This window comes from Peromyscus leucopus, chromosome 14 (assembly GCF_004664715.2).
Source record: "Peromyscus leucopus breed LL Stock chromosome 14, UCI_PerLeu_2.1, whole genome shotgun sequence".
Lineage (NCBI taxonomy): Eukaryota > Metazoa > Chordata > Mammalia > Rodentia > Cricetidae > Peromyscus > Peromyscus leucopus.
The window spans coordinates 32,612,148-32,635,042 of record NC_051075.1 but is presented as its reverse complement, the minus strand read 5'-3'; the positions used below and the strand labels follow the sequence as shown (position 1 = coordinate 32,635,042).

The following is a 22,895-nucleotide window of genomic DNA, read 5'->3' as shown; positions in this document are numbered from 1 at the left end:
TGCCAAGTGGATTCACTCCAGTCAGATCAGAGGATGATTTCAGCTGTCTCCTGTATTCTGTATTCATGAGTGTATTTCCACAATTTACCCTAATAAATTTCCCTAATACTCCTTAACCAGACTTCTGTGGATTTATCAATTATCTGGCCCCCAGACTAGATAGTTATAATTATAATCTTCCTTAGTCATGATAAAAATACATTAGATATAAACTTTAGACTCACAAAAATAGGATAGATAATATTTCTTTAATTTTGCCAAATACAAATAGACTAGATATTGTAACTGTAATTCTTGCTTGATAACTGTTTTTGTTATATATAATTTTACTGTGTTAAAGTTAAAACCTTCATTTTTGATTAGACAGAAAAGGGGAAGTGCTGTGGGATGTCTTTCTGTATGCTGTGAATATGTGAGGCTCCCATCGGATAATAAATAAAGCTGTTTTGGCCTATGGCAAGAAAGCTTACAGCCAGGTGGGAAATCCAATCAGAGATACAAAGAGAAGAGCAAAGTTGGGGGAGACACCAGCCGCTGCTGAAGGAGCAATAATATGCCAGCAGACCGGTAATGCTACAGCCATGTGGCAACATATAGATGAATAGGAATGGGTTAATTTAAGATGAAAGAGCTAGCTAGCAAGAATCTGAAGCCATAGGCTATACAGTTTATAATTAATATAAGACTTTGAGTAATTATTTTATAAGTGGCTATGGGACCTTGGGGCCAGGCAGGACCGGAGAAACTTCCATCTACAACCCTCCCTTCTTATTCTAGCATATTATGGGATTCATAGATAATAAAGTGGTTCTATGGCAAATTAACCCATCCATGATCTCACATGGATGGGGCAGAAGCAGCTGAAGCATATTCATTCAACAGGAATCTCAAATAATTTTTAATAGACTATTAACATAGTACTACTAACTACAGTCTTCCTGTTGGACATTAGCTACCTACATTTATTCATGATGTGTATCAGTTATTTCTATTTTTAGTCCTATAACCACGGTTTTTCTAACTCCCAACCTCACCCTGTCTATTTTATTCTCTATTATTACATCTTTGGGGTTTTTGTTTCTGTTTTGTTTTATTTTGTTTTTCCTTCAGTGTGAGATCATGCAGTATTTTCCTTTTTCAGCCTGACTTATTTTACTTAGCATGATTTTTCTAAGCTCAGCCATTTCCAAATTTTCATGAGAAAAATCTCATGAAAGTGGGGCTGGAGAGCTGGAGAGCTGGCTAGGGGTTTAAGAGCATTTGTTCTTGCAAAGGACCTGGGTTCAGTTCCCAGCACCCATATGACAACCATCTATAACTCCAGTTCCAGGGGATCTGATGTTCTCTTCTGGCCTCCACAAGCACCAAACACACACACACAGTGCATAGGCATATACGAAGGTAAAACGCTCATACAGATCAAATAAAATTGTTTAAAAAATTTAAAGTCTTAGAGGCTTTTTAAAATATGACCTCAAAACCACAGATATCAAAAACAAAAATATATGAACATGCATCAGACTGAAAAGCTTCCACATACACCCATAATCTCAGTCCTCTCGAGGTTGAGGCAGAAGGATCACCATGAACTCTAGGGTAGCATGAGCAACATGGGAGCTACAGGCCAGTCTGGGCTAGGTATCAAGAGCCTGTGCCAGACCAGACCAAATCAAGCCAAACCCTTTCGATGTAATTCTAAACGGTCTTATTAAATAAGAAACACAGAGCCAAATGCAGAGTTAAAAGCCCAGAGATTGAGCAGTAGCCAGGAGCTAAGACTACCTTATCTTACCATTTACTGCCGTCTTTCCCCTGAGAGAGAGACCTTCTTCCGGTGTCCTGTCTTTTTATTGCCTTTCTGTTCTGCCTTCTCATTGGTTCTAAACCTAACCACACGACTTCCTTGCCACTGCCTGTCTATACAGACCTCCAGGTCTCTATGGTTTGTACTGAGATTAAAGGTTCGGGTCACCTCTTGGCTGTGTTCTTGAACACACAGAGTCTGCCTGCCATGTGATCAGATTAAGGGCGTGTGCTACCACTGCTGGACTTCTGCTAAATGGCTTGCTCTTAGTTCTGATCTCCAGACAACTTGATTAACATACAAATAAAAATCACATTTCAAGCCGGGGCGGCGGCGGCGGCGGCGGCGGCGGCGGCGGCGGCGGCGGCGCACGCCTTTAATCCCAGCACTCGGGAGGCAGAGCCAGGCGGATCTCTGTGAGTTCGAGGCCAGCCTGGGCTACCAAGTGAGTTCCAGGAAAGGCGCAAAGCTACACAGAGAAACCCTGTCTCGAAACCCCCCCCCAAAAAAAAAATCACATTTCAGCACAAATGAAATATCACCATAAAACCCCTCTGCACAGAAAAGGAACTGATTAACAAAGTAAAGAGAGAACGTGTGAAATGAGTTGAATATTCTCAAACCATAATGCTAATAAAGGATTAATTTCCAACTTTGATAGGGACTTCAAACAACTAGCAAGAAAACAAATAACCCTATTTTTAAACAGCCAAAGAACATAAATGGGAGGGCAAGATGGGTCAGAAGTAAGATGCTTGCCATTAATCCTGGCAACCTGAGTTCAATTCTCTGAGCTTCCATAATGGAAGGAGAATACTGGCTCCTGCAAGTTGTCCTCTCACTTTTATACACATGCTGTTGCTTGTATACTTGTACACATATACAACACACACACACACACACACACACACACACACACGGTGATATTATGTTCCCCAAAATATTGTGCACCCTAATAAACTTATCTGGGGTCAGAGAACAGAACAGCCACTAGATATAGAGGCGAGAAAATTGTGGCACACACGCCTTTAATTCTAGCATTTCGAAGGCAGAGATCTGTCTGGATCTCTGTGAGTTCAAAGCCACATTGGAAACAGCCAGGCATGAAGACACACACCTTTAATCCCAGGAAGTGATGGCAGGAAGCAGAAATATATAAGGTATATAAGGTGTGAGGACCAGGAACTAGAGCCTGGTTAAGCTTGTTAAGCTTTTAGCAGCAGTTCAGCTGAGATCCATTTGGATGAAGACACAGAGGCTTCCAGTGAGGTTAGATGTGGCCTGTATTGTCTCTCTGATCTTTCAGCATTCACCCCAATATCTGGTTCCAGATTTGTTTTTATTAGTAAGACCTTTTAAGATTCGTGCTACACACACACACACACACACACACACACACACACACACACACACGAAGAAATGTAATTTTAAAAAGACAAGTAATTGGCCAACAGGCATGTTTAAAAAAAATGTCCAACATCCCTAGTCACCAAAGAATTAAATTTTAAACACATGGAGTCAGGTGAAGCGGCTCATACTTGTAATTTCAACATCAGGGAAGAATTGGCAGAAGGATCATGGCTTCAAGGCTAGATCCTATCTCAAAATCAAACAAGTAGACATCCAAACAAAACCACAATGAGTTGTCACACCAATCCCGTTATCACTTTTTCCTCCAAAGACAAAGGAAAAAAACTTATCTCATTGGTGAGAATTTAAATTATGCCTATGGCAAAACAAATAGAAATTTTTCAGAAAATTAGAAATAGTTAGTACACAATGCTCTGAAAATTTACTTATGGTTGGGTATGCAGCAAAAGGAAATGAAATTAACATTGATACAATAAAAGACATTTCTGAGCTGGAGAGATGACTCAGAGGTTAAGAGTACTGAGGCCTTGAGTCCAATTTCCAGCAACCACATGGTGGCTCACAACCATCTATAAAGAGATCTGGTGCCCTCTTCTGGCATGCAGGCATACATGCAAGCAGAACACTGTATACATAATAAATAATAAATGTCGTTGTGTGTCACTACATGGGTGTGTGAGTTCAAACTGATCCGTGGAAAGAAGACACAGAGGCATCTTTAGAATGAATCTAGTCTTTCATGGCTGCAGGGGGTCCAGTCTTGAAGGACTAAAGCACTATCCCTTCCCCTAGGGCATTTTTATTACTATTTACAGTTTAGTCAGCTAATTTCCATACCTTTAAAGCAACCTAAAAGGAGCTCCCAGAGATAAAATGCCAAGTGCAAATTACTTGATTTCTCAGGTACCACAGGGTTCCTGAACCAAGTTTTGCATAGGCCTTCGATCCTTGGGAGACTCTCTGATCCTTGACTCTCAGCAATTATTCACATAGGGCGATAAGACAAACAAAAGGCGTGGTTAAACAAAGGAAGGATTAGGGCTAGGAGCTACCCTTTGGAGCCAGGCCAGGAGCTCAGCAGGAATGCAGCCACAAGTAAATCTTAAAAACAAAACAAAAAAAACCCCAAGAGTTGTCAAACTTCCATTGTGTTGATATAAGAAAGAAAAATAAAAAGGAATAACTGTGCTTTGAACAACTAACTCCACATACTGCCCTTCCCTTGACAAGCTCTTTCAATCCTGTCAGGCCTTCGAGATTGATACTACTGCACCATTTTACTCAGCAGAGGCCAGGGGCTCAGAAGAGTCTCAGTTGCCAATAATATGGAACTCACATTAGAACAAAATGTTCTCAAACAAAATATCACTTTTTTTCCCCCTACTTTCCTAATAAACCTGGATTCCAAAGCCAAATGTCTACATTTTTCCCCACATGCTTTTGCTTGAAGGATATTGTCTCCTGATTACTTAAGATCTTCCAAATAGTTTTGTTACTTATAGGATTTCACATAGAAACCTGTTTGTTTTCTAATGAGAGACAGAAATAGGGTGGAGGTAGCTGGGAGGAGTACAGGGATGGAAACCTATAACCAGAGAGAAAAAACATATAATTTCAATAAAAGGAAAATAAAAAGATGTTTCTTCATGTCCACATTCATTACAGAATTATTCACAATAGGAGAAACATGAAATCGATTGTGCTGAACAGTTTTATGTCAACTTGACATAAGCTAAAGTCACCTGAGAGTTGGGAACCTCAATTAAGAAAATGCTGCCATAAGATTGGGCTGTACACAAGTCTGTAGGGCATTTTCTTAATTAGTGATTGATGTGGGAGGACCCAACCCATTATGGGTGATGCCATCCTGGGTTGGTGGTCCTGGGTTCTATAAGAAAGCAGGCTGGCCAAACCACAATGAACAAGCCAGTAAGCAGCACCCCTCCATAGCCTCTGCTTCAGTCCCTGCCTCCAGCCCTGCTTGAGTTCCTGTCCTGACTTCCTTCCATGATGGACAATGATATGGAAATGCAAGCCAAAGAAACCCTTTCCTCCCCAACTTGCTTTGGGTCATGGTGTTTAATCACAGCAATAGTAACCCTGACTTAGACATCCATGTAAGACTCCTTCAGTGTATCAAGAAAATATGATGCATACAAAATGGAACACTCTTCAGCCAAAAAAGGAAACCCTGTCATTTGCAGCAGTTTGGGTGTAAATGGAGGACTATGCTAAGTGAAATAAGCCAGGCACAGACACAAACATAACCTAACGTGTAATCTAAAATGATCTCATGTGTAACCTAAAATGGTTGAACTCAAGGAAGTGCGGGTATCAGGACTCATGGGGGATGTACTAAAGGATACCAAGTGTCGCTTGGAATAAGTTCTGTACACCTGCTGTATATCATAATTTCAATGAATAATAATGTATCCATGCAAACTGCTTAAGAACCTTTAAGTGTTCTCACCATAAAGAAACATTATGTGTTCTCATCCTATAATGTACTTATAGGGAAGCATGAGGTTGTACTCCATATATAAATATAGGCAATAAATATCCATTTGCTTATGCAATTTATAATTATTTGAATATAATCTAGTTACAGAATTAATCCAAAGCTGTAATTTGAATCCAGAAGTTTTATCTTCAGAGTTCCTTAAAAATATTTATTTTCTGACCCTACTCAGAAAAAGTCTGTAATTGACAAACCTAAACTACAGGCCTATAGTTTACCTAAAAGAAAATATAAGGTCTATGGAATTATAAGGTAATGTTAAGTCTTCTGTTGTAGAATATTATTTTAAAATGTGTTACTTTTGTTTATTTTGCATTTGTTTATCTCTGTGAAGCTGTGTTACTGTGCCTGCCTAAAACACCTGATGGTCTAATAAAAAACTGGCCAATGGCAAGGCAGGAGAAAGGATAGATGGGGCTGGCAGGAAGAGAGACTATATAGAAGGAGAAATCAGGGAGAAAAAAAAGAGATGAAGGAGTGAGATCTAGCAGCCACAGGAGGAGGAGGACTCCAGGGGCCAGGCACCCAGCTACACAGCAAGGCACCGAGTAAGAGCAAGATTAACAGAAGTAAGAGAATGAGAAAAGCCCAGAGGCAAAGGTAGCTGGGATAATATAAGTTAAGGAAGTAAGTCAAGCTGAGGCCAGGAATTCATAATTAAGAATAAGCCTCTATGTGTGATTTATTTGGGAGCTGGGTGGCAGTGCTCCCCCACCTCCAAAGTAAAAAACAAACAGCAACAGTCTCCATGGTCCTTTCATTTACCTTCAAACAGCCTCAGAATCCATTCTTCTGCTTGTTTCCTCAAAAGTTACAGATACACACAACAGCAGTGCCTCAGAGACTGGCAAACAGCAGCTGTAGAGTAGTGTGAGGGCTGTCGAGAGCACACGTACCGTCTTCAAGATCCTGGGTTCTTGCCAGAGCACACTCTCCCCCACCCCCGGAGGCAGACAAACAGATTGAAAACTCACAGACACGAAGTAAAAGAAGACAACCAGAGAATCAGAAATTTAGAACAAGGTAAGACCTTAGAATGCATCTAGTCTAGCTCTTAGAAAGGAAAGGAAAAGGCTCCAGGAAAGGAGCATAGACTCACTCCCTGTCATGTAGCTAATTTCTTGTAATTTGAGAATGATAATTTGGGTCTACTCTTACTAGTAATAGGGCAGATGAAATAAAACAAGTCAGTACTAAAACACTGTTGTTATTTTTTATTTATTTTTCTTTTGTTTTTTTGAGACACGGTTTCTCTGTAACAGCCCTGGTTGTCCTGGATCTTGCGTAGTAGCCCAGGCTGGCCTCAAACTCACAGAGATGTGCCTGCCTCTGCCTCCGGAGTGCTGCGATTAAAGGTGTGTGCCTCCACCACCCGGCTCCCATTGTCTTCATTTTAACATATATGAGAGTTAGAAAAATAGGACACCTGTCACACATCTACAGAAATAAATCCTTTTATTTTATAACATTCCTTTTCTTCTTTAAGATGCATACAGTACTTGTAAGCCCAAGAATTCTGAGAAAAACTATAGAAGACCTGGCACTATTTTTGAGAATTACACAACTGGGCAGCAAAATAACACCTTTATAAATGGACAGACATACAGAAATTAAAAACTTAGTGTTTGCACAAAAAAATAATAGTTACATTCAACACGTTTCTTAAACGTGCATTCAAATGTTTAATGTTTTCTAAGCTTTGGTCATCATGCTTTATCATAACTTGTTAAATTTCACAATTGTGCAGATGATTAAACCCAAAAGTTCAGCAAATATACCATAGTAACACAGCAGCAATAGCAAGCTAATACTGCATAATCATATTAGCAGACTGATTCAGAAACATGTTATTCACAAAGAGCACACAAAACTTATTTTGTGATAACATAGTTAAATGACTTTTCTTCCATTTCATAAAACAAGGCAGAGTAATGAGACATAGCAGAACATGATTACATAATAAAAAGTATATTTTTAATTACAAATCTAATTGTACATATGGGGCAACAAATTGCAGTTTCTATAGAATAGTGCAAATGAGCAGAATTTGTCTCAAAAACGTTTAAACTTTAGTTCATCCCAGGCGCCACAGGTTTCATGACTATTAGTTTATAGAATTATTTCAGGTTTTCACGTGATGGCTAGAAGGGCAGAGCTGTACTCACAGGTAGGCCACTGGCGTAATTTACTGGACATGAAATGCAGGCACTCAAAATGCAAAATATAGCTTTAAAAAGATTTCATTTGTTATCATGTAAATTGTTCATCATAACTATTTCATCAAAAACTCATAATTCATTTAAAACTGTCATATCGAGCAATTCCTCTAAATTTTTTTTGATATGTGGTGGTTGAGATGCAGCCTGGTTTAATAAATTCTGACCCATCTGTGCAAAAAGTGCTTTTGACAATTTAGCTGTGGCTGTTCGTATGTTTCCGCCAGCTCCAGGCAGGGAGCCGCTGTGTGTCATATTCCCTAAGAGGTGCCACAAAACCACCAGCACTTTCTGTTCCGTGGCATGAGGCTTCCTTTGGTAAAGCTCCATGACAATATCTGGAATACAAAACATGGGCAACAGTCAGCTTCCCCCAAGTCAATTCAGGGTCTGTTAAATGGCAAGTAACCCAAATATGGACTTCTGCCCTGGGCAGAAATCCTAAGAAGTTAGGCCTTCAAAACAAACAAAACTAGGCAAAACTTGCAAAGACTGGATCTTCAGGTGTCACAGTGCCATATGTATAAAACAACTAGTTCAGGGGAAAAAAATGCTAAAGAGAAACATCAAACCTACAGTAAATCTCAATATTTTCCAAATGCAGTTAAATACAATTTACAGAGCTCAATTCATGGACTGTTCATCAAACAAAAGACTGAACCAACATTCTTCCGTGTGCATCCACATCGGCTCTAATGCCCATTTAACAAAGGACAGAATTCTCCATCTTCCTCTTCCCTCTCCATAGTGCTGGGCATCAAATCCAGGTGTTTCAGAGTGCTAAGCAAGCAATCTATTATAGAGCTACACCCTCAGTGCTAGAATTACTTTAAAGACTATTTTGTAGCCTTAAAATGTTCTTTTGTAGACTACTAATACAATTTATTTCTATTCTGTACAGACTGAATTGTCAGCTGTAGTAAAAAAAAATGGAAATACCCATCAGTTTATCCTTAATATCATTTGCAGGAAAATGGACATAACTGGTGTACATCATTTTCAGCAAAATAAATCACACTCAAAACCAAATGTTGCAGGCTTTCCCTCATTTGTGGGTCATAAATTTCATGTAGATACCCCAAATACTTATGCACATAGGCCATGAAAGTAGAAGAAAGCCTGGCCTGGGAGACTGAATGGGAATGGGAAGGAGTCAGGGGAGCAAGGGGGAAGTGACATATGGTTAATGTATATAATATACTTGCATGCAAATGTCTGTCCATAAACTCTACATTTGGTAAAATGAATGCATCCCTATAGAAATTCGTAATAAAAGTACATTACTTTAGAAAATATTACTTAAAACTATTTACCAGCAAGTTTTTCTGTCATATCTTGTTTTGCTTTTCCATTTAGAAACTGAGCTTTTGTGCAAAATGGTTGAAGAAGTAAGTAATTGTCTAAAATAGAAAAGAGACATATCTAAGAATAAGCTCTCAATAATTTTGATTAAACAGCATTAATAGGAAAAAGAAATAATTTCTACCATGTAGATGTACTAACTTAAGAAGTCCATATACTTAATCCCTACTTTATAGTTTTCTATAACTGTAAGAGTAACATTCTTGAGGCAAAGATGAAATAAAAATATGCATAAAGCATTAAGAAACTACCACACAGCACAGAAGGCAAAGGGCTGTTGATCTCCTGGGCATCTTATTTTCAAATGACTTTATTATAAAACAACAACAACAAAAATGGTTTTTATGGAGAAGTGGTTTTTACATTTTTTTAGAAAAATATTTTTATTATAATTACATAATCCCCCCTTTCCTTTTTTCCCTCCAAACTTTAAAAGATTCACAGGAAGTTATAATATAGTACTGACAGGCCTTTTACATTGAAAGGCTACATCTTACATAATTATAGGAAAGTATCAAGCCAGGTGGTGGTGGTGGTGGTGGTGGTGGTGGTGGTGGCGTACACCTTTAGTCCCAGGAGGTAGGAGCAGGCAGATCCTTGAGTTTGAGGCCAGCCCGGTCTACAGAGTGAGTTCCAATACAGCCAGAGTTATACAGAGAAACCCTGTCTCAAAACACACACACACACACACACACACACAAAATCAAAATAAGGGATGAATGTACAGAGCTCTATTCCATTTCCTCACCTGCTCTGAGTCACACAACAAATGAGATAGAGAAGGGCTCCTTCCCCATAGACACCTTGCTAACTCCTCCCTTCTATAGTGATGAAATGGAATCGTGAATGGAATTAAAGCCCATTGCTTTGGGCTCATGTCAGTTGAGTCCATGCTCACTTAGGGCCTATGGGAGCACAGGACATCATGAAGGAGGCTTACAGTGGTGTAAACAGTTCACCTCATGGAATCCAGGAAGGGGAGAGACAGGAGAGGCTTGGGCCTAACATTCCCTTCAAGGGTGGGTCTTCAGAATTCTGCCTTCTAAAGTTTCTAAAACCTACAATCAGTGCCATGGAGAGAGAACTTGTCTTCAAAAAGGGGGGGGGGCTCTGCTGTACACTTAAGATGTAAATCATGCTGGGCGGTGGTGGCGCACGCCTTTAATCCCAGCACTCGGGAGGCAGAGCCAGGCAGATCTCTGTGAGTTTGAGGCCAGCCTGGGCTACCAAGTGAGTTCCAGGAAAGATGCAAAGCTACACAGAGAAACCCTATCTCGAAACCAAAAAAAAAAAGCAAGCAAGCAAGAAAGAAAAAGATGAAAATCATAAAAATACCAATACTTGCTTCCCTATCTCGCATCAATGCACACAACAACTAGAATGTTCATCACCTTAGTGATTTTTGTCCTTTTAAAAACATGAATAAATCAAACAGAATAGAGTATGACTTCAATATAACTTTTTTTTTTTGTTTGTTTGTTTGTTTTTGGTTTTTGGAGACAGGGTTTCTCTATGTAGCTTTGCACCTTTCCTGGAACTCACTTGGTAGCCCAGGCTGGCCTCGAACTCACAGAGATCTGCCTGGCTCTGCCTCCCAAGTGCTGGGATTAAATGCGTGCGCCACCACTGCCCGGCCTCAATATAACTTTTTAAATAGAATCATGCCTCTGTGGTTCATACACATCAACCCAATTATCAAGTCTGCTCCTTTCTATTGCTTAATAGTATTCTATGGATATGCTATGACTTGGATATGGTCGAAGTGATGTTTTACACTAAGTATATTTTGTTTTAAAAGAAACTTGAAATTCTTTCTAGAGTGCCTGTACTACTTATACTCTCATTAGAAATGTATTCAAGAGCCAGGCTGTGGTGGCCCACTCCTTTAATCGCAGCACTCAGGAAAGAGGCAGGCAAATCTCTGTGAGTTCAAGCCCAGCCTGGTCTACAGAGCTAGTTCCAGGACAGTCAAGCATACACAAAGAAACCCGGTCTCAAAAAACAAACAAACAAATAACCATTCACAATCCACTGCTTCTGGGCTCCACAAGTATTTGGTTCTTTCTACTTCCTTCCTTTATGTGAATGTAAGTGTGTAGGCATGTGTGTGCCACAGGTAAAGTGTGGAATCAGAGAACAACTTGTGGAAGTTAGCTTTCCCCTTCCACCACATGGATCCTGGGAATCATCAGGGTTAGCAAACAAGCTCTTACCCAGTAAGCCATCTTTCTAGCCTCAGTCAACACTTAAAAAGGAAAAATGTAGCTGTTCTAATATCATACAGTAATTAATGTCTTAATTTGTCTTTGCATTGCACTAAGGCAAAGTAATGGTGAATATCTTTTGTGGGCACATTTTTCATGTATATGTTGTCCTCAGTGAAATGCTTCTTCATGCCTTTTTGCTACATGGATTTTTTTGTTCAAGGTTGAGTTTTGAGAGTTCTTTATATATTCTAGATATGAGTTTTTTTGTCTATTATGTAGTTGCTAAGATTTCTGTCTCAGGATGTCTCTTTTCTCTTTATCTGCTTAATATAATCTTTTGTACATTAAAAAATTAATTTTGTGTATACACATTCCATAATGAGACAGCTAAAAAAATTTTTTTGGCTTGCATCTGGTTCCTTCACACTTAGACCGTTCCCCCTGAAGATTTTGCCTGTGTATCTGTCTTTGTATTAAATCCCAGTCATAAGCAAAACTGTCTGAATATATAAAATGTCTTCCATAGAAGACTGCTTTCCTTCAGGAGTCTGGGATTTTGTCACATCCTAGGCAGACAAGATGACAATCTAAGGAAGACTCTTGGTCTTTAGTGAGCTTCCTTGTTAGACAACATGTCACAGTGGATGTGCTCTGTGCAGTGCTACTGCGAAAGGTCCCTTGAAAGCTGGCCTCTAGCGAGACATGGTGGCACACGCCTTAAATCCCAGCACTGGGGAGGCAGAGGCAGGTGGATCTCTGTGAGTTTAGGGTCAGCCTCAAACATAGCAATTTCCAGACCAGCCAGGGGCTTCTGTAAAGGCTGGAGGAGGTCTTTCCTTCCATCATGTGGGTCCAGGGATAGAACTCACATTGTCATACCTGGTCAAAAAAAACACCTTTACTTGCTGAGATATCTCATCACCACAATTTAAATTTTTTTAACACAGTTTTTTTTTTTTTTTTTGAGGGTTTCATGTATGAGTACTGTATTTACATCATTTCCACCACACACTCTCCCCACTCTAACTCCTTATCCATAACCCTTCCACTCCCTCTCAACTTCATGACCTCTTCATTATTTTACATATATCGTGTGTACATATAAGTACAACCAGCTGAGTCCATGTAGTGCTGCTCATATGCATATGTGTTTTGGGCTGACCATTTAGGATTGTACAGCCTATCAGGGGCTTGTCCATGGAGAAGATGGATTCTGCCTCTTACAGTAGCCAATGCCTGCGGCTCTTCATCTAAGGGTGGAGTCTTGTGAGATTTGCCCTACCTATGCTGGCATGTCAACTGGTATAACACTGTTCCTGCCTTCCGTACACACCCATATTGTTAATATTAAATTGATGGAAAGTAACTCCCTTTCATAGATAGAAGACACTATTGCTAGCAGACATCCTGGTCCTCTGACTCTTATATCTTCCCACCACCTGAATTCAGTTTATTGACATGCATGGATCATGCTTGTAGAATGATTCTTAAAGGTTTATTAAGTTCTAATGTCCTGAAGATGTTTGAATGTTATGTCCCAAAAGCATTAGTTATATTTTACATTTAAATCTATAATCCATTTAATTTCATAAATGTGAGGTAAAAAATTTAGAACTCAATGAAAAAGACAGTCAATTTAAACATTTCATTACTAAAATAATTTATGAAAAAGTTTAGGATATACTAGGAGTTAAAAATATGACTTATTTCGCCAGGCGGTGGTGGCGCATGCCTTTAATCCCAGCACTCGGGAGGCAGAGGCAGGCGGATCTCTGTGAGTTCGAGGCCAGCCTGGGCTACCAAGTGAGTTCCAGGAAAGGCGCAAAGCTACACAGAGAAACCCTGTCTCAACCCCCCCCCCCAAAAAAAATGACTTATTTCAACATATAAATACTACACAGGCTAAGAAAGCATGGAAGTAAAATCACTAATTGGAATACCAACTGCGATGCCTTACCTACATGCTGACTCAGTGCATGAACAACATTGGTGGCGGCAGCATATATGCCTGGATTCTTGGAATTCAGATTGTTATCCACAATTGCGGGGATGAGCATGTTGATTATGGGAGACAAGTTGTCTCCAAGTAAAGGAATCATTTTATGCATTGTTTCTAGAGCCACCAGATTCACTTTGCTGTTAGAATCATGAAGGCGAGACTTAAAAGCATCAAAGATCTGAAAAGAAATTGGTTAAATTATTTAAAGTAAAACAATGCTTATACCTATTACATTATCCTTGTTTGCCACTTCTTATTTCTCCTACTTTACTCTTTACACACACACACACACACACACACACACACACACACACACACACACACTATTCATTCGTTTGTTTTTCAAAACAGGGTTTCCCTATGCCACAGTCCTGGCTGTCCTGGAACTCCCTTTATAGACCAGGCCTTGAAATCAGAGATCTGCCTGACTCTGCCTCTGAGTGCTGGGATTAAAGTTGTCCACCATTACACCTGGCCATCTCTCTCTCTCTCTCTCTCTCTCTCTCTCTCTCTCTCTCTCTCTCTCTCTCTCTCTCACACACACACACACACACACACACACACAATTTAAACTTAACTCAGACAAAAGAAACTTTATGATTTGTCAAGTTTAAACATTTACAGGTAGTAAAAATTCACCCTGAAAGATGTTTTAATAAATACAGGTTACTAATGTGGCTTGACAGGAGGCTGCCTTACTCCAAGCATGATTAACATGTGGTTAGTTAGAAGATGCTAAGAACTTGAGGAAAGTTTCTATAATTTCTTTATTCAGAACAGAAGACAAGGAAATTTTACTGTAGGTATCTGACATAATTTTGGTTTAAGTTTGGTAGGACAATTAGATGTAATGTCACCTCCCTCCCTTAAACTACAGTAAGAATCAAACCCAAGGCCTATGCTTCCGTGCTTGGTAAGTGCTCTACCATTAAGCTGTATCTCTAGCACCCGAGTTTTTAAAGGGGTCCTCCCACACTCCCTGGGCCTTTGAACTTGCAGTGTAGCCGAGGATGCCCTGGAACTACAAGCATGTACCACACTGTAGCTTATGTGGTGCTGGGGAATCTAACATTTGTGTGTGTTAGGCAAGCACTCTACAAAAAAGCTACATCCCCAGCCTCCTCAGAGTAAAGTTTTATTAGTTTTTAATATGATACTTTACTAATTACTCCTATTTCTTTGGATTCCTTAATTCATAAATCTCAACACATAATACAATGGATGTTAAATAAGCCTTTAGTCAGGCATCAAGGAGCTACTCTATGAAGCTAAGGCCATTAACTAATCATTCCTTATACTTACTTTTTCTTAATTTTTCATGTTGAAAATAATTTAACCAAGAGATTTACTTTTATTTAACAGATACTAGAAAATGACTCACTGGAATTAAGAAGTAATTATGGTATGCTTGTCAAGTTTAATGTAGCTATGCAAACTTAAAATGGAATCTAATTAATAAATTACTAATAGAATTAACTGAACTAAGTGCTAGTAAAACAGAAGTAACTTGTGTTCTCATACCACAATGTTTATTAATCTCTACGTCATTTGTTTCTTTATCTAAAGATCCATAAAAGTAAAAACTATGTAAATATAAAGTAAGTATAAATCTAATTTTTTATATACTGAGTTCTAAAACACATAACAACTCTTAACATCTGTAATAAAGCAAATGCTAAGTCTAGTAAATTTTCCTTTGTTAGAGTATGTACTGACGTTCTCACATATAGTTACTGAAGCCAGGCTGAGAACTCTCAGAATACTAAACTTGCCAATGTGTGAGAAGTTTCGGAGAAATTCTGACTGTCTTCTTTTCTTTCTTAGACTGCACTGGGTCTGTGCCTGGGTATATGCATTTCCTACAGGTTCCCTCAAAGCCAGAGGTGCTGGAGTTACAGGCAGCTCTGAGCTGCCAGAAGTGGGAGCTGGGAAACCAACTCAGATCGTTTGGAAGAAAAAGCACTCTGAACTTCAGAGCTCTCTCTCTAGCCCCCTACACGACCATTTTCTTATTTTTCTTACCTATTACATTTTAGTTGCTCAGCATATTTCTAACATAGCAAACCCTATGTAATACATTCCTGTCATTAAATTTATTTTTAACACTTTTAAGTAACATAAATACAGATCCATGGTTTTGGGTAATTTGCTACATTAATGCTTTTTTTTTTTTTTTTTTTTTTTTTTTTTTTTTTTGCATTTAGATTATACATGAAAATTAATCTTGAGGGGCCAAGGACCTGAATTTGATCCTTTGGTCCTATGTATGAAAGGAGTGAACTACCTTACCTCCCTATATCTGTCCTCTGAATTATACAAATGCAGTAGGGCGCGCGCGCGCACACACACACACACACACACACACACACACACACACACACACACAATTCTTAACAAAATAAACTTTGAGTTTCTTACCTTCACAATGTTACCAACAACAAGCTCTTGGTTGTTTTCAGTATCTGATAAAAGTTGTTTAATCCCATTAATACGATCACGAAAGTCTTTTGCATTTAATAAACCTGTTATGACTTTAATGTACTCAGCACTTTCTAAGGAATTTCGAGGAGCTGGTTTTCTGGGGACTTCTCGAACGTCAGTTACTTCCCTAAAATGAAAGATTTCATTTTTACTTCCCCACCTAAAATTAAAAATTCTTACTATAAATTCAGTTTTTAATTTCAAGAAATGATGTAGCACATCTGTGTTGGGAACTCCTAAGATGTCTCCCTAACACAGCAGATGATTTGCTGGAAGGACTCACAAAGTCAGCATAGTTTTACTAATGACTGAGATTTACAAAGACAGACACCAAACAAAATCTGTAGGGGTAAAGGCACATGAGTCCCAAGTCTAAAGAAAATCAGACACAAGCGTGTTTTTGTTTGTTTGTTTTTGTTTTGTTTTTTTGAGATAGGGTCCCACTATAGCTCTTGGATGGCCTAGAAATTATAGACAAGGCTGGTCTCAAACTCAGAAATATCCGCCTGCCTCTGCCTCCCCAGTGCTGGGATTTAAGGCGTGTGCCACCATGTCTCGCTAGATGCCAGCTTTCAAGGGACCTTTCGCAGTAGCACTGCACAGAGCATATCCACTGTGACATGTTGTCTAACAAGGAAGCTCACTAAAGACCAAGAGTCTTCCCTGGATTGTCATCTTGTCTGCCTAGGATGTGACAAAATCCCAGACTCCTGAAGGAAAGCAGGATAGATTATGCACAATAAACAGCTTTACAAACTGGAGAACAGTACACTGCTCTTCAAATCCTATTTTCTAATACTAGTAAAGATTCACTTCACAGGCAAGTCAAAAACAGCATTTTTCTCCCAATCAATTTACTTTGTTGGTCTTGTTAATCTTTTTTCTTTCTTTTTTTCCCCCCCGCAGAGACAGGGTCTCTCTAAATAGCCCTGGCTGTCCTCCAACTCACAGAGATCCACCTGCCTCTGCCTCCCTTAGTGCTAGGATTAAAGGTATGCACCAAGTCTGGCCAAGAACAGAAGTTTTAAGCTGGACGTGGTAGCATACATCTTTAAATCCCAGCACCCCAGAGGTAGAAGCAGGTGGATCTCCCGTGAGTTTGAGGACACCTAGGGCTACATAAAAAGACCCTGTTTTGAATAAACAAACCAATAAATATAATAGTAGAGTAACAAAGGAGGCACTGAATGTCAACTCTGGCCTCTGCAATGTACATACCTAAGAACATGCGTGTGCATGCACCTCCCCCAGATCTTTATCTAGAACATAGGATGTGAAACTATGGTATTGAAAGGCCCTTTTCTAGGCCATTTGTTATCTCAACTCATTCAGACCACAGTCCAACATGCCACATAGACCACATAGACTCATTTGGATAGCAACCTCTTGATGCACAAATACAAATACTATTCCCTGACTCAAGGATCATTACCTGACCAACCAGCATGAGATGAAGAAGAAGGGGGGACTTTATCTTACTTCCTACAGTGTTCTAAGTTCAACAGGAAGTAGTAAGAAGTCAACTCCATAAATCCCTTGGGCTCTATCTCCCTCTACTCTGTTACATAAAGTTATTTTTTCATTTTCATTTTTTTTTTTTTAACGTAGGCATAGAGGCTGAAATCCTGTGTCACAAATGCTGCACCTAAGATATTAGCCATGCCTTTTATCTAGGGCCTTCGTGAGCTCCTAAACTCCTATCATATAGCAGCTTCAAGACTTGTGAAACACTGTTAAATTACTGCCTTCTATCTTACCTAACACCTTTAATAATCTGCTAAGGTCAGAGACCCTGATCTTCTAACCTGAGACGCCTTCCCTCTAAACTCTGTAAACGGAAGGAATTTCCTTTTGTTCTGTGGGTTGCTGTTGGAACCTTCTGTCCCAGTTTCTACGTTGTGAGTGGCTAGCATTATTAAAACATTTTTTTGATGTTTGTGTATATGTACAATGTATGTGCACATGATGTGTTGGAATGTAGGCCCTCACATGCCATGGCACTCAGGTGTCAGTGGTCACTGTCCACCTTGTTTGAGACAAGGTCCCTTGTTATTTATCACTGCATAGGCCAGGCTAGCTGGCCAGTGATCTTCCAGGAGTGCCGTCTCTGCCTCTCATCTAGTAGGAGCACTGGGCAGCACACAGGGCTGTTGGGTATTGATAAAGGAGTTCTGGGTACTGAAACCCAGGTGCTCCTGTTTACACAGCAAGCACATCATCCAATGAGCCATCCACTCCGGCCTCATTTTTGTTTGAGACATGGTCTCACTATGATGTCCAAGGCTGGCCACTGAGTTCATTATCCTCCTGCCTCAGCCTCAATAGTAGCTGGGATTACAGGAGTGATCTGCCTGAAAACAAGAGCATTTTATTGTTTTTTTATTTTTTGGGAAAGAATCTCATTCTGTAGTTCATTCTGGCTTGAAATTTGGTATGTAGTCCAAGCTGGTTTCAAAGGAATCCTCATGCCTCAGTCTCCCAAGTGCTGTATTACAAGTGTGAGTCATCATACCCAGCAAAAAATTTAAAGAGCATATTTAAATGAATGAGCCCAGGCTGACCTCAAAGTTACTTTGTAGTCAAGGATGACATTCAGTCTGCTAAGTGTTGGGAGATAGACATGTGTTAGCACTGTCAGTTTATGAGATGCTGAGCATCAGACCCGGGGCTTCGTGCAAGCTAGGAAGGTACCTACCAATGACACTCCTGGCCCCACCCTGTGCATGTGCCAACTCTAGACTTGAATTAATAATTTATACTGAAATACATAGACAATTTTAAAGATATATGTATATAAAAACTGTAAAATTTTGCCAGCTGGTTTTATGTAAACTTGACATAAACTAGAGTCATTAGAAAAGAGGGAGCCTCAATTGAGACAATGTCTTCATGAGATTGGGCTGTAGGCAAGTCTGTAGGGCATTTTTTAAATTAGTGATTGATATGGGAGGACCTAACCCATTTTGGTGGTGCCAACCCTGGTCAGGTGGTCCTGGGTTCTATAAGAAAGTCTAATACTGGTGAGTTGGAGTAACACTACAGTTCACTATGGTGCATGTAAAGTTTCCAGGAATATATAACTACTCAATTAAATCTAGTCATCTAGGTACTTACTGAACTTTTAAGAATCATTAAGTTTGACAAATACTACAGAGTTAGGTCATGAGAACATGAGATAATGAGGATCATTTCTCAAACGGTATGGACTCTCAAATTATCCTACCTTTCAGCTGAACTGAAAACATCTCGAGAAACAGACGATGATCTCGTGTGTCCAACACTGCCAGTATGAGATCGCCTTCCTTTTGCTGACGGCGTGTCTAGCGGGATCTCTCCCAAACCCTGTAAGGAAACACAGTCAATGGGAGACAGAGTTAAACTCGCAGTACAGTAACGTACACGATGGCTTTTCAGAGCAGCCTGGTAAACACATTATGTGTTTTATGGAGCCTGGAGAGATGGCTCAGTGGGTAAAAGCACTTGCTGGGCATGCCTGATACCTGAGTCAACTACTGAGACACACCTCAAAGTGGAATTGAATGGGGAGATCCAATGACATGCTCACAGCCACATACACATACACATACACATACACACACACACACACACACACACACACACACACACACACAAATGATAAATCTTTGAAATGCTAAGTGTTTCATAAACAGGTTGGTTTTTTCTTTTTAAGATTTATTATGTATAATGTTCTGCCTGCATGTATGCCTACACGCCAAAAGAGGGCGCCAGATCTCATTACAGATGGCTGTGAGCCACCACGTGGTTCCTGGGAATTGAACTCATGACCTCCGGAAGAGCAGCCAGTGCTCTTAACCTTTGAGCCATCTTTTCAGTCCCCTAATTAACAGGTTTTTAAAGGTACTAGATACATAAGATATCTTGGAAGTAGTGGTGAACTAACAGATTTTGATGTCAGCATTGTAAAATAAAGGTATGTTAATACGCTATATAATTATATACTCTCCCACCACCACCATATTGAGGATTAAATTCTGGGCTTTACCTATTAGTGATCTAAATCACCATTACTTATAAATGCTCTTTATTTATCTTAAACAGGTCTTACCATGTAACTGCCTGGTCTGGAACTCACTACAAAGACCAGGCTGGCCAAATTCACAGAAATCCACCTGCCTCTGCCTGCCAAGTGCTAGGATGAAAAGTGTGTACCACCTAACCTTGTCCTACTCTTTAAAATTTTTTTTAAAAAAGGACTGTATTTTATTTTTGATTATGTGTGTACGTATAGGGATGTGTACATTGAGTACAGTGCCTATGGAAGCCATTAGAGGGCGTAACTCCTGGGGCTGGAGTTAGACAGTTGTGAGCTGTCCACTGTGGCTGGTGAACTCAAGTCCTCTGCAAGAGCAATATCACCATTACTTACTTACTGAATTAATTAATTAACTAATTAATTAATCACTGAATAATTTTTCCAAACCTTAAAGTAATTTTCTCAAGGCTTAAAGTTTGTAGAGAAAACAAACATAGTCCATAAATAGTGAATTTCTATATGACATCAAGAGTGAGAATAAACATTTGGTTAGAGCTATTTTAGGCTCTGTGGGTAAAGGCACTTGCTGCCAAGCCTGAGAGTGTGGGTTGGAGCCCTAGGATCCACATGATAGGAAGAGAAAACTGACTCCCACAAGTTGTCCTCTAACCTACAAACACACTTATCATGGCACGCAGGCACGCGTGCACGCACGCATACCACCCCACACACACTCACAATAAAATATTGAAACATTTTTATCTTTATTGTACTGGAAATGACTCACAAATATGATCAACTTCATTTTAGTCAGTTGTTTGCATGGCTATTTTAGTAAGTTCTTTATGAGTAAGAATCTCTATGAAATAGTCACTATTAATAGACAGAAAATTTGCTCTAAAATGCTTGTTACTGTGTATCTTTGTAATATCCCTTTTTAAACGAGTCCTCCTTACACCATGTCATTAAAAAAAGACATGAAGTTACAATATAAATATTATATATTACATTTTACACAGTAAAAAATAAATATATTTTTCACATTTTACTACTATTCTCATTTTATAAAAATAAAAATTCCAGTTATAGAAATGAAGTGCTGTGCTGAATATTATAATGCAATTACAATGCAGAATTATAATGCAAGTCTTACAACTATAATAGACCAAATAACATCCTACCATATTTAATGCTTTCTTCAAACAATGCCCTACCATCATGTAATCTTCTTTTCAAGATTTATTTTAAAAATTATTATTATCTTCTGTGTTCTGTTGCCTATAAGCCTGTGCACCACACATGGGCCTGGTACCTGGAGTTCAGAAGATACTGGATCCCCTGGAACTCAAGTTACAGACAGTTGTGAGCCTCCATGTGTATGCTGGGAATTGAACCTGGGTCCTCTGCAAGAGAACCTGTGGTCTTAACCAATGGGCCATCTCTTCAGCCTCATAATTTAAATCTTAATAACAACAAACGTTTACTCTTTACGCCCTATAGCATATACATCTACTTAGAATCGCAGGTTAGCCCTATTTCAAAATGGGTAACATAGAAATAATCTAAAAAACAACTGTTTCTATCCTTTACATTTCTGGAAAAACACACTTTGTAGTTATTTATATTTATTTATTTCTTAATCTATTACTTTATTTATTTCTTTATTTGGAGGACGGACTGTTTTTTTAGCAACTGGGTACTATGTTGTTAAGGCTAGACTGACAGTCAATATGTAGCTGAGGATAACCTGAATTTCTCTGATTCCCCTGCTTCTAGTTTTCAAGTGCTGTGAGTGCTTGGCTTATAAGCTTTGCTTTTTAAGTTGTTTTACACAACAAACTTAATTTACATACCTTTTGCCGTAAATTCTTAACAGATTCTTTAATATATGGCAAATCTTTTGATGGGATATACTTTTCAAGCATTTTTTCAAAGTTAGGATGGCCCATCATGAGGAAAAGCATCTTTCGACCATAATACCTATGGATTTGATAGAAATGCATTAGTACTTTTTCCTCTATTAACAAACTCAGTTTCTGTGCCTGATGCACTTTTCCCAATGGGTGGGGCTGGGACATAAAGACTGCTGATCCCTTAGGTAGGAAATCACTGAAGTTCAGATACACTGACTGTCCTTGAGAGAATAACATCCCCTACTCTCCATCTGCCCCCTTTTAAAGTCACTGCAGCTTAAATCTTTCAGCCACGAGTCAGATGGAAAGTACAAAGGTACGGCTATTTTTGTTTGTTTAAACGCACTACGGTTCATATTCAAGCTTGCATTCTGCTGAATCAAGAGCTAAGGGAAGTGCATCATCTCTATCTTGGGCTCCTCAAACACTGACCTTGCTGCTCCCCACCAGCCAATGTCTGACCTTGGTTAACCTTCTCTACATCTGTCTTTCTGACTTACCCTCTCCTTTTCCAGCCCAAACTTACCTGGATGCCACTCTTCAAAATTTTATTCTGTCCTTTACAAAATGAATTTTAAAAATGAACCCAATGTCAGATAACACAATTAAGGTTGATATGCTACTGAAATGGTGGGGTAGTCTTCAAGCTAGAATTATGTTACAGAAAACTAAACATAATCCTTTTAGGGTAAAGGAGCCAAATGTCAATCTAGTAGAGGAATGGCAGGCACCACAGAGGTGCACATTGGAGAGACCTTGGGACAGAGATCTTAGCAGCACAGTAGAACTCTTAAGGGAGGATCGGCCTGTGATAAGTTACAGTCACACTTGTGCTGACAAGTTTCATTACAGGAGGCTACAAGACTCAACAGACAACGTTTGTGAAAGCAGGATGCAGAATGATCTCAGGACAGTCTGTCAAGCAGACCTCTTCAGATGTAATGAAACTGCAGGAAAGGATGTGACAGCAGAGAACCAGCAGGAACTTCCCCACAAACAGAATCAGATC

The 22,895-nt window shown here is 39.3% G+C and overlaps 1 protein-coding gene across 3 annotated transcripts in view; it reads right to left on the bottom strand.

Moving 5' to 3' along the window:
* Nucleotides 1–7,131: 7,131 nt before the first annotated feature.
* Togaram1 (TOG array regulator of axonemal microtubules 1) overlaps nt 7,132–22,895 on the bottom strand; it is a 66,225-nt gene continuing 50,461 nt past the window's right edge. Inside the window, exons 16-21 of one of the 3 annotated variants that reach the window (XM_028858997.1) lie at nt 21,827–21,953; nt 19,182–19,300; nt 15,896–16,085; nt 13,436–13,655; nt 9,223–9,309; nt 7,132–8,247 (exon numbers count right to left, since the gene is read on the bottom strand). In XM_028858997.1, coding sequence (XP_028714830.1) covers nt 7,982–8,247; nt 9,223–9,309; nt 13,436–13,655; nt 15,896–16,085; nt 19,182–19,300; nt 21,827–21,953 — 1,009 coding nt within the window. In that variant the 3' untranslated portion in view covers nt 7,132–7,981. Of the gene's footprint in view, nt 8,248–9,222; nt 9,310–13,435; nt 13,656–15,895; nt 16,086–19,181; nt 19,301–21,826; nt 21,954–22,895 lie in introns of those variants that run through there. The other 2 variants (XM_028859006.2, XM_037210566.1) reach the window with 2 other exon arrangements.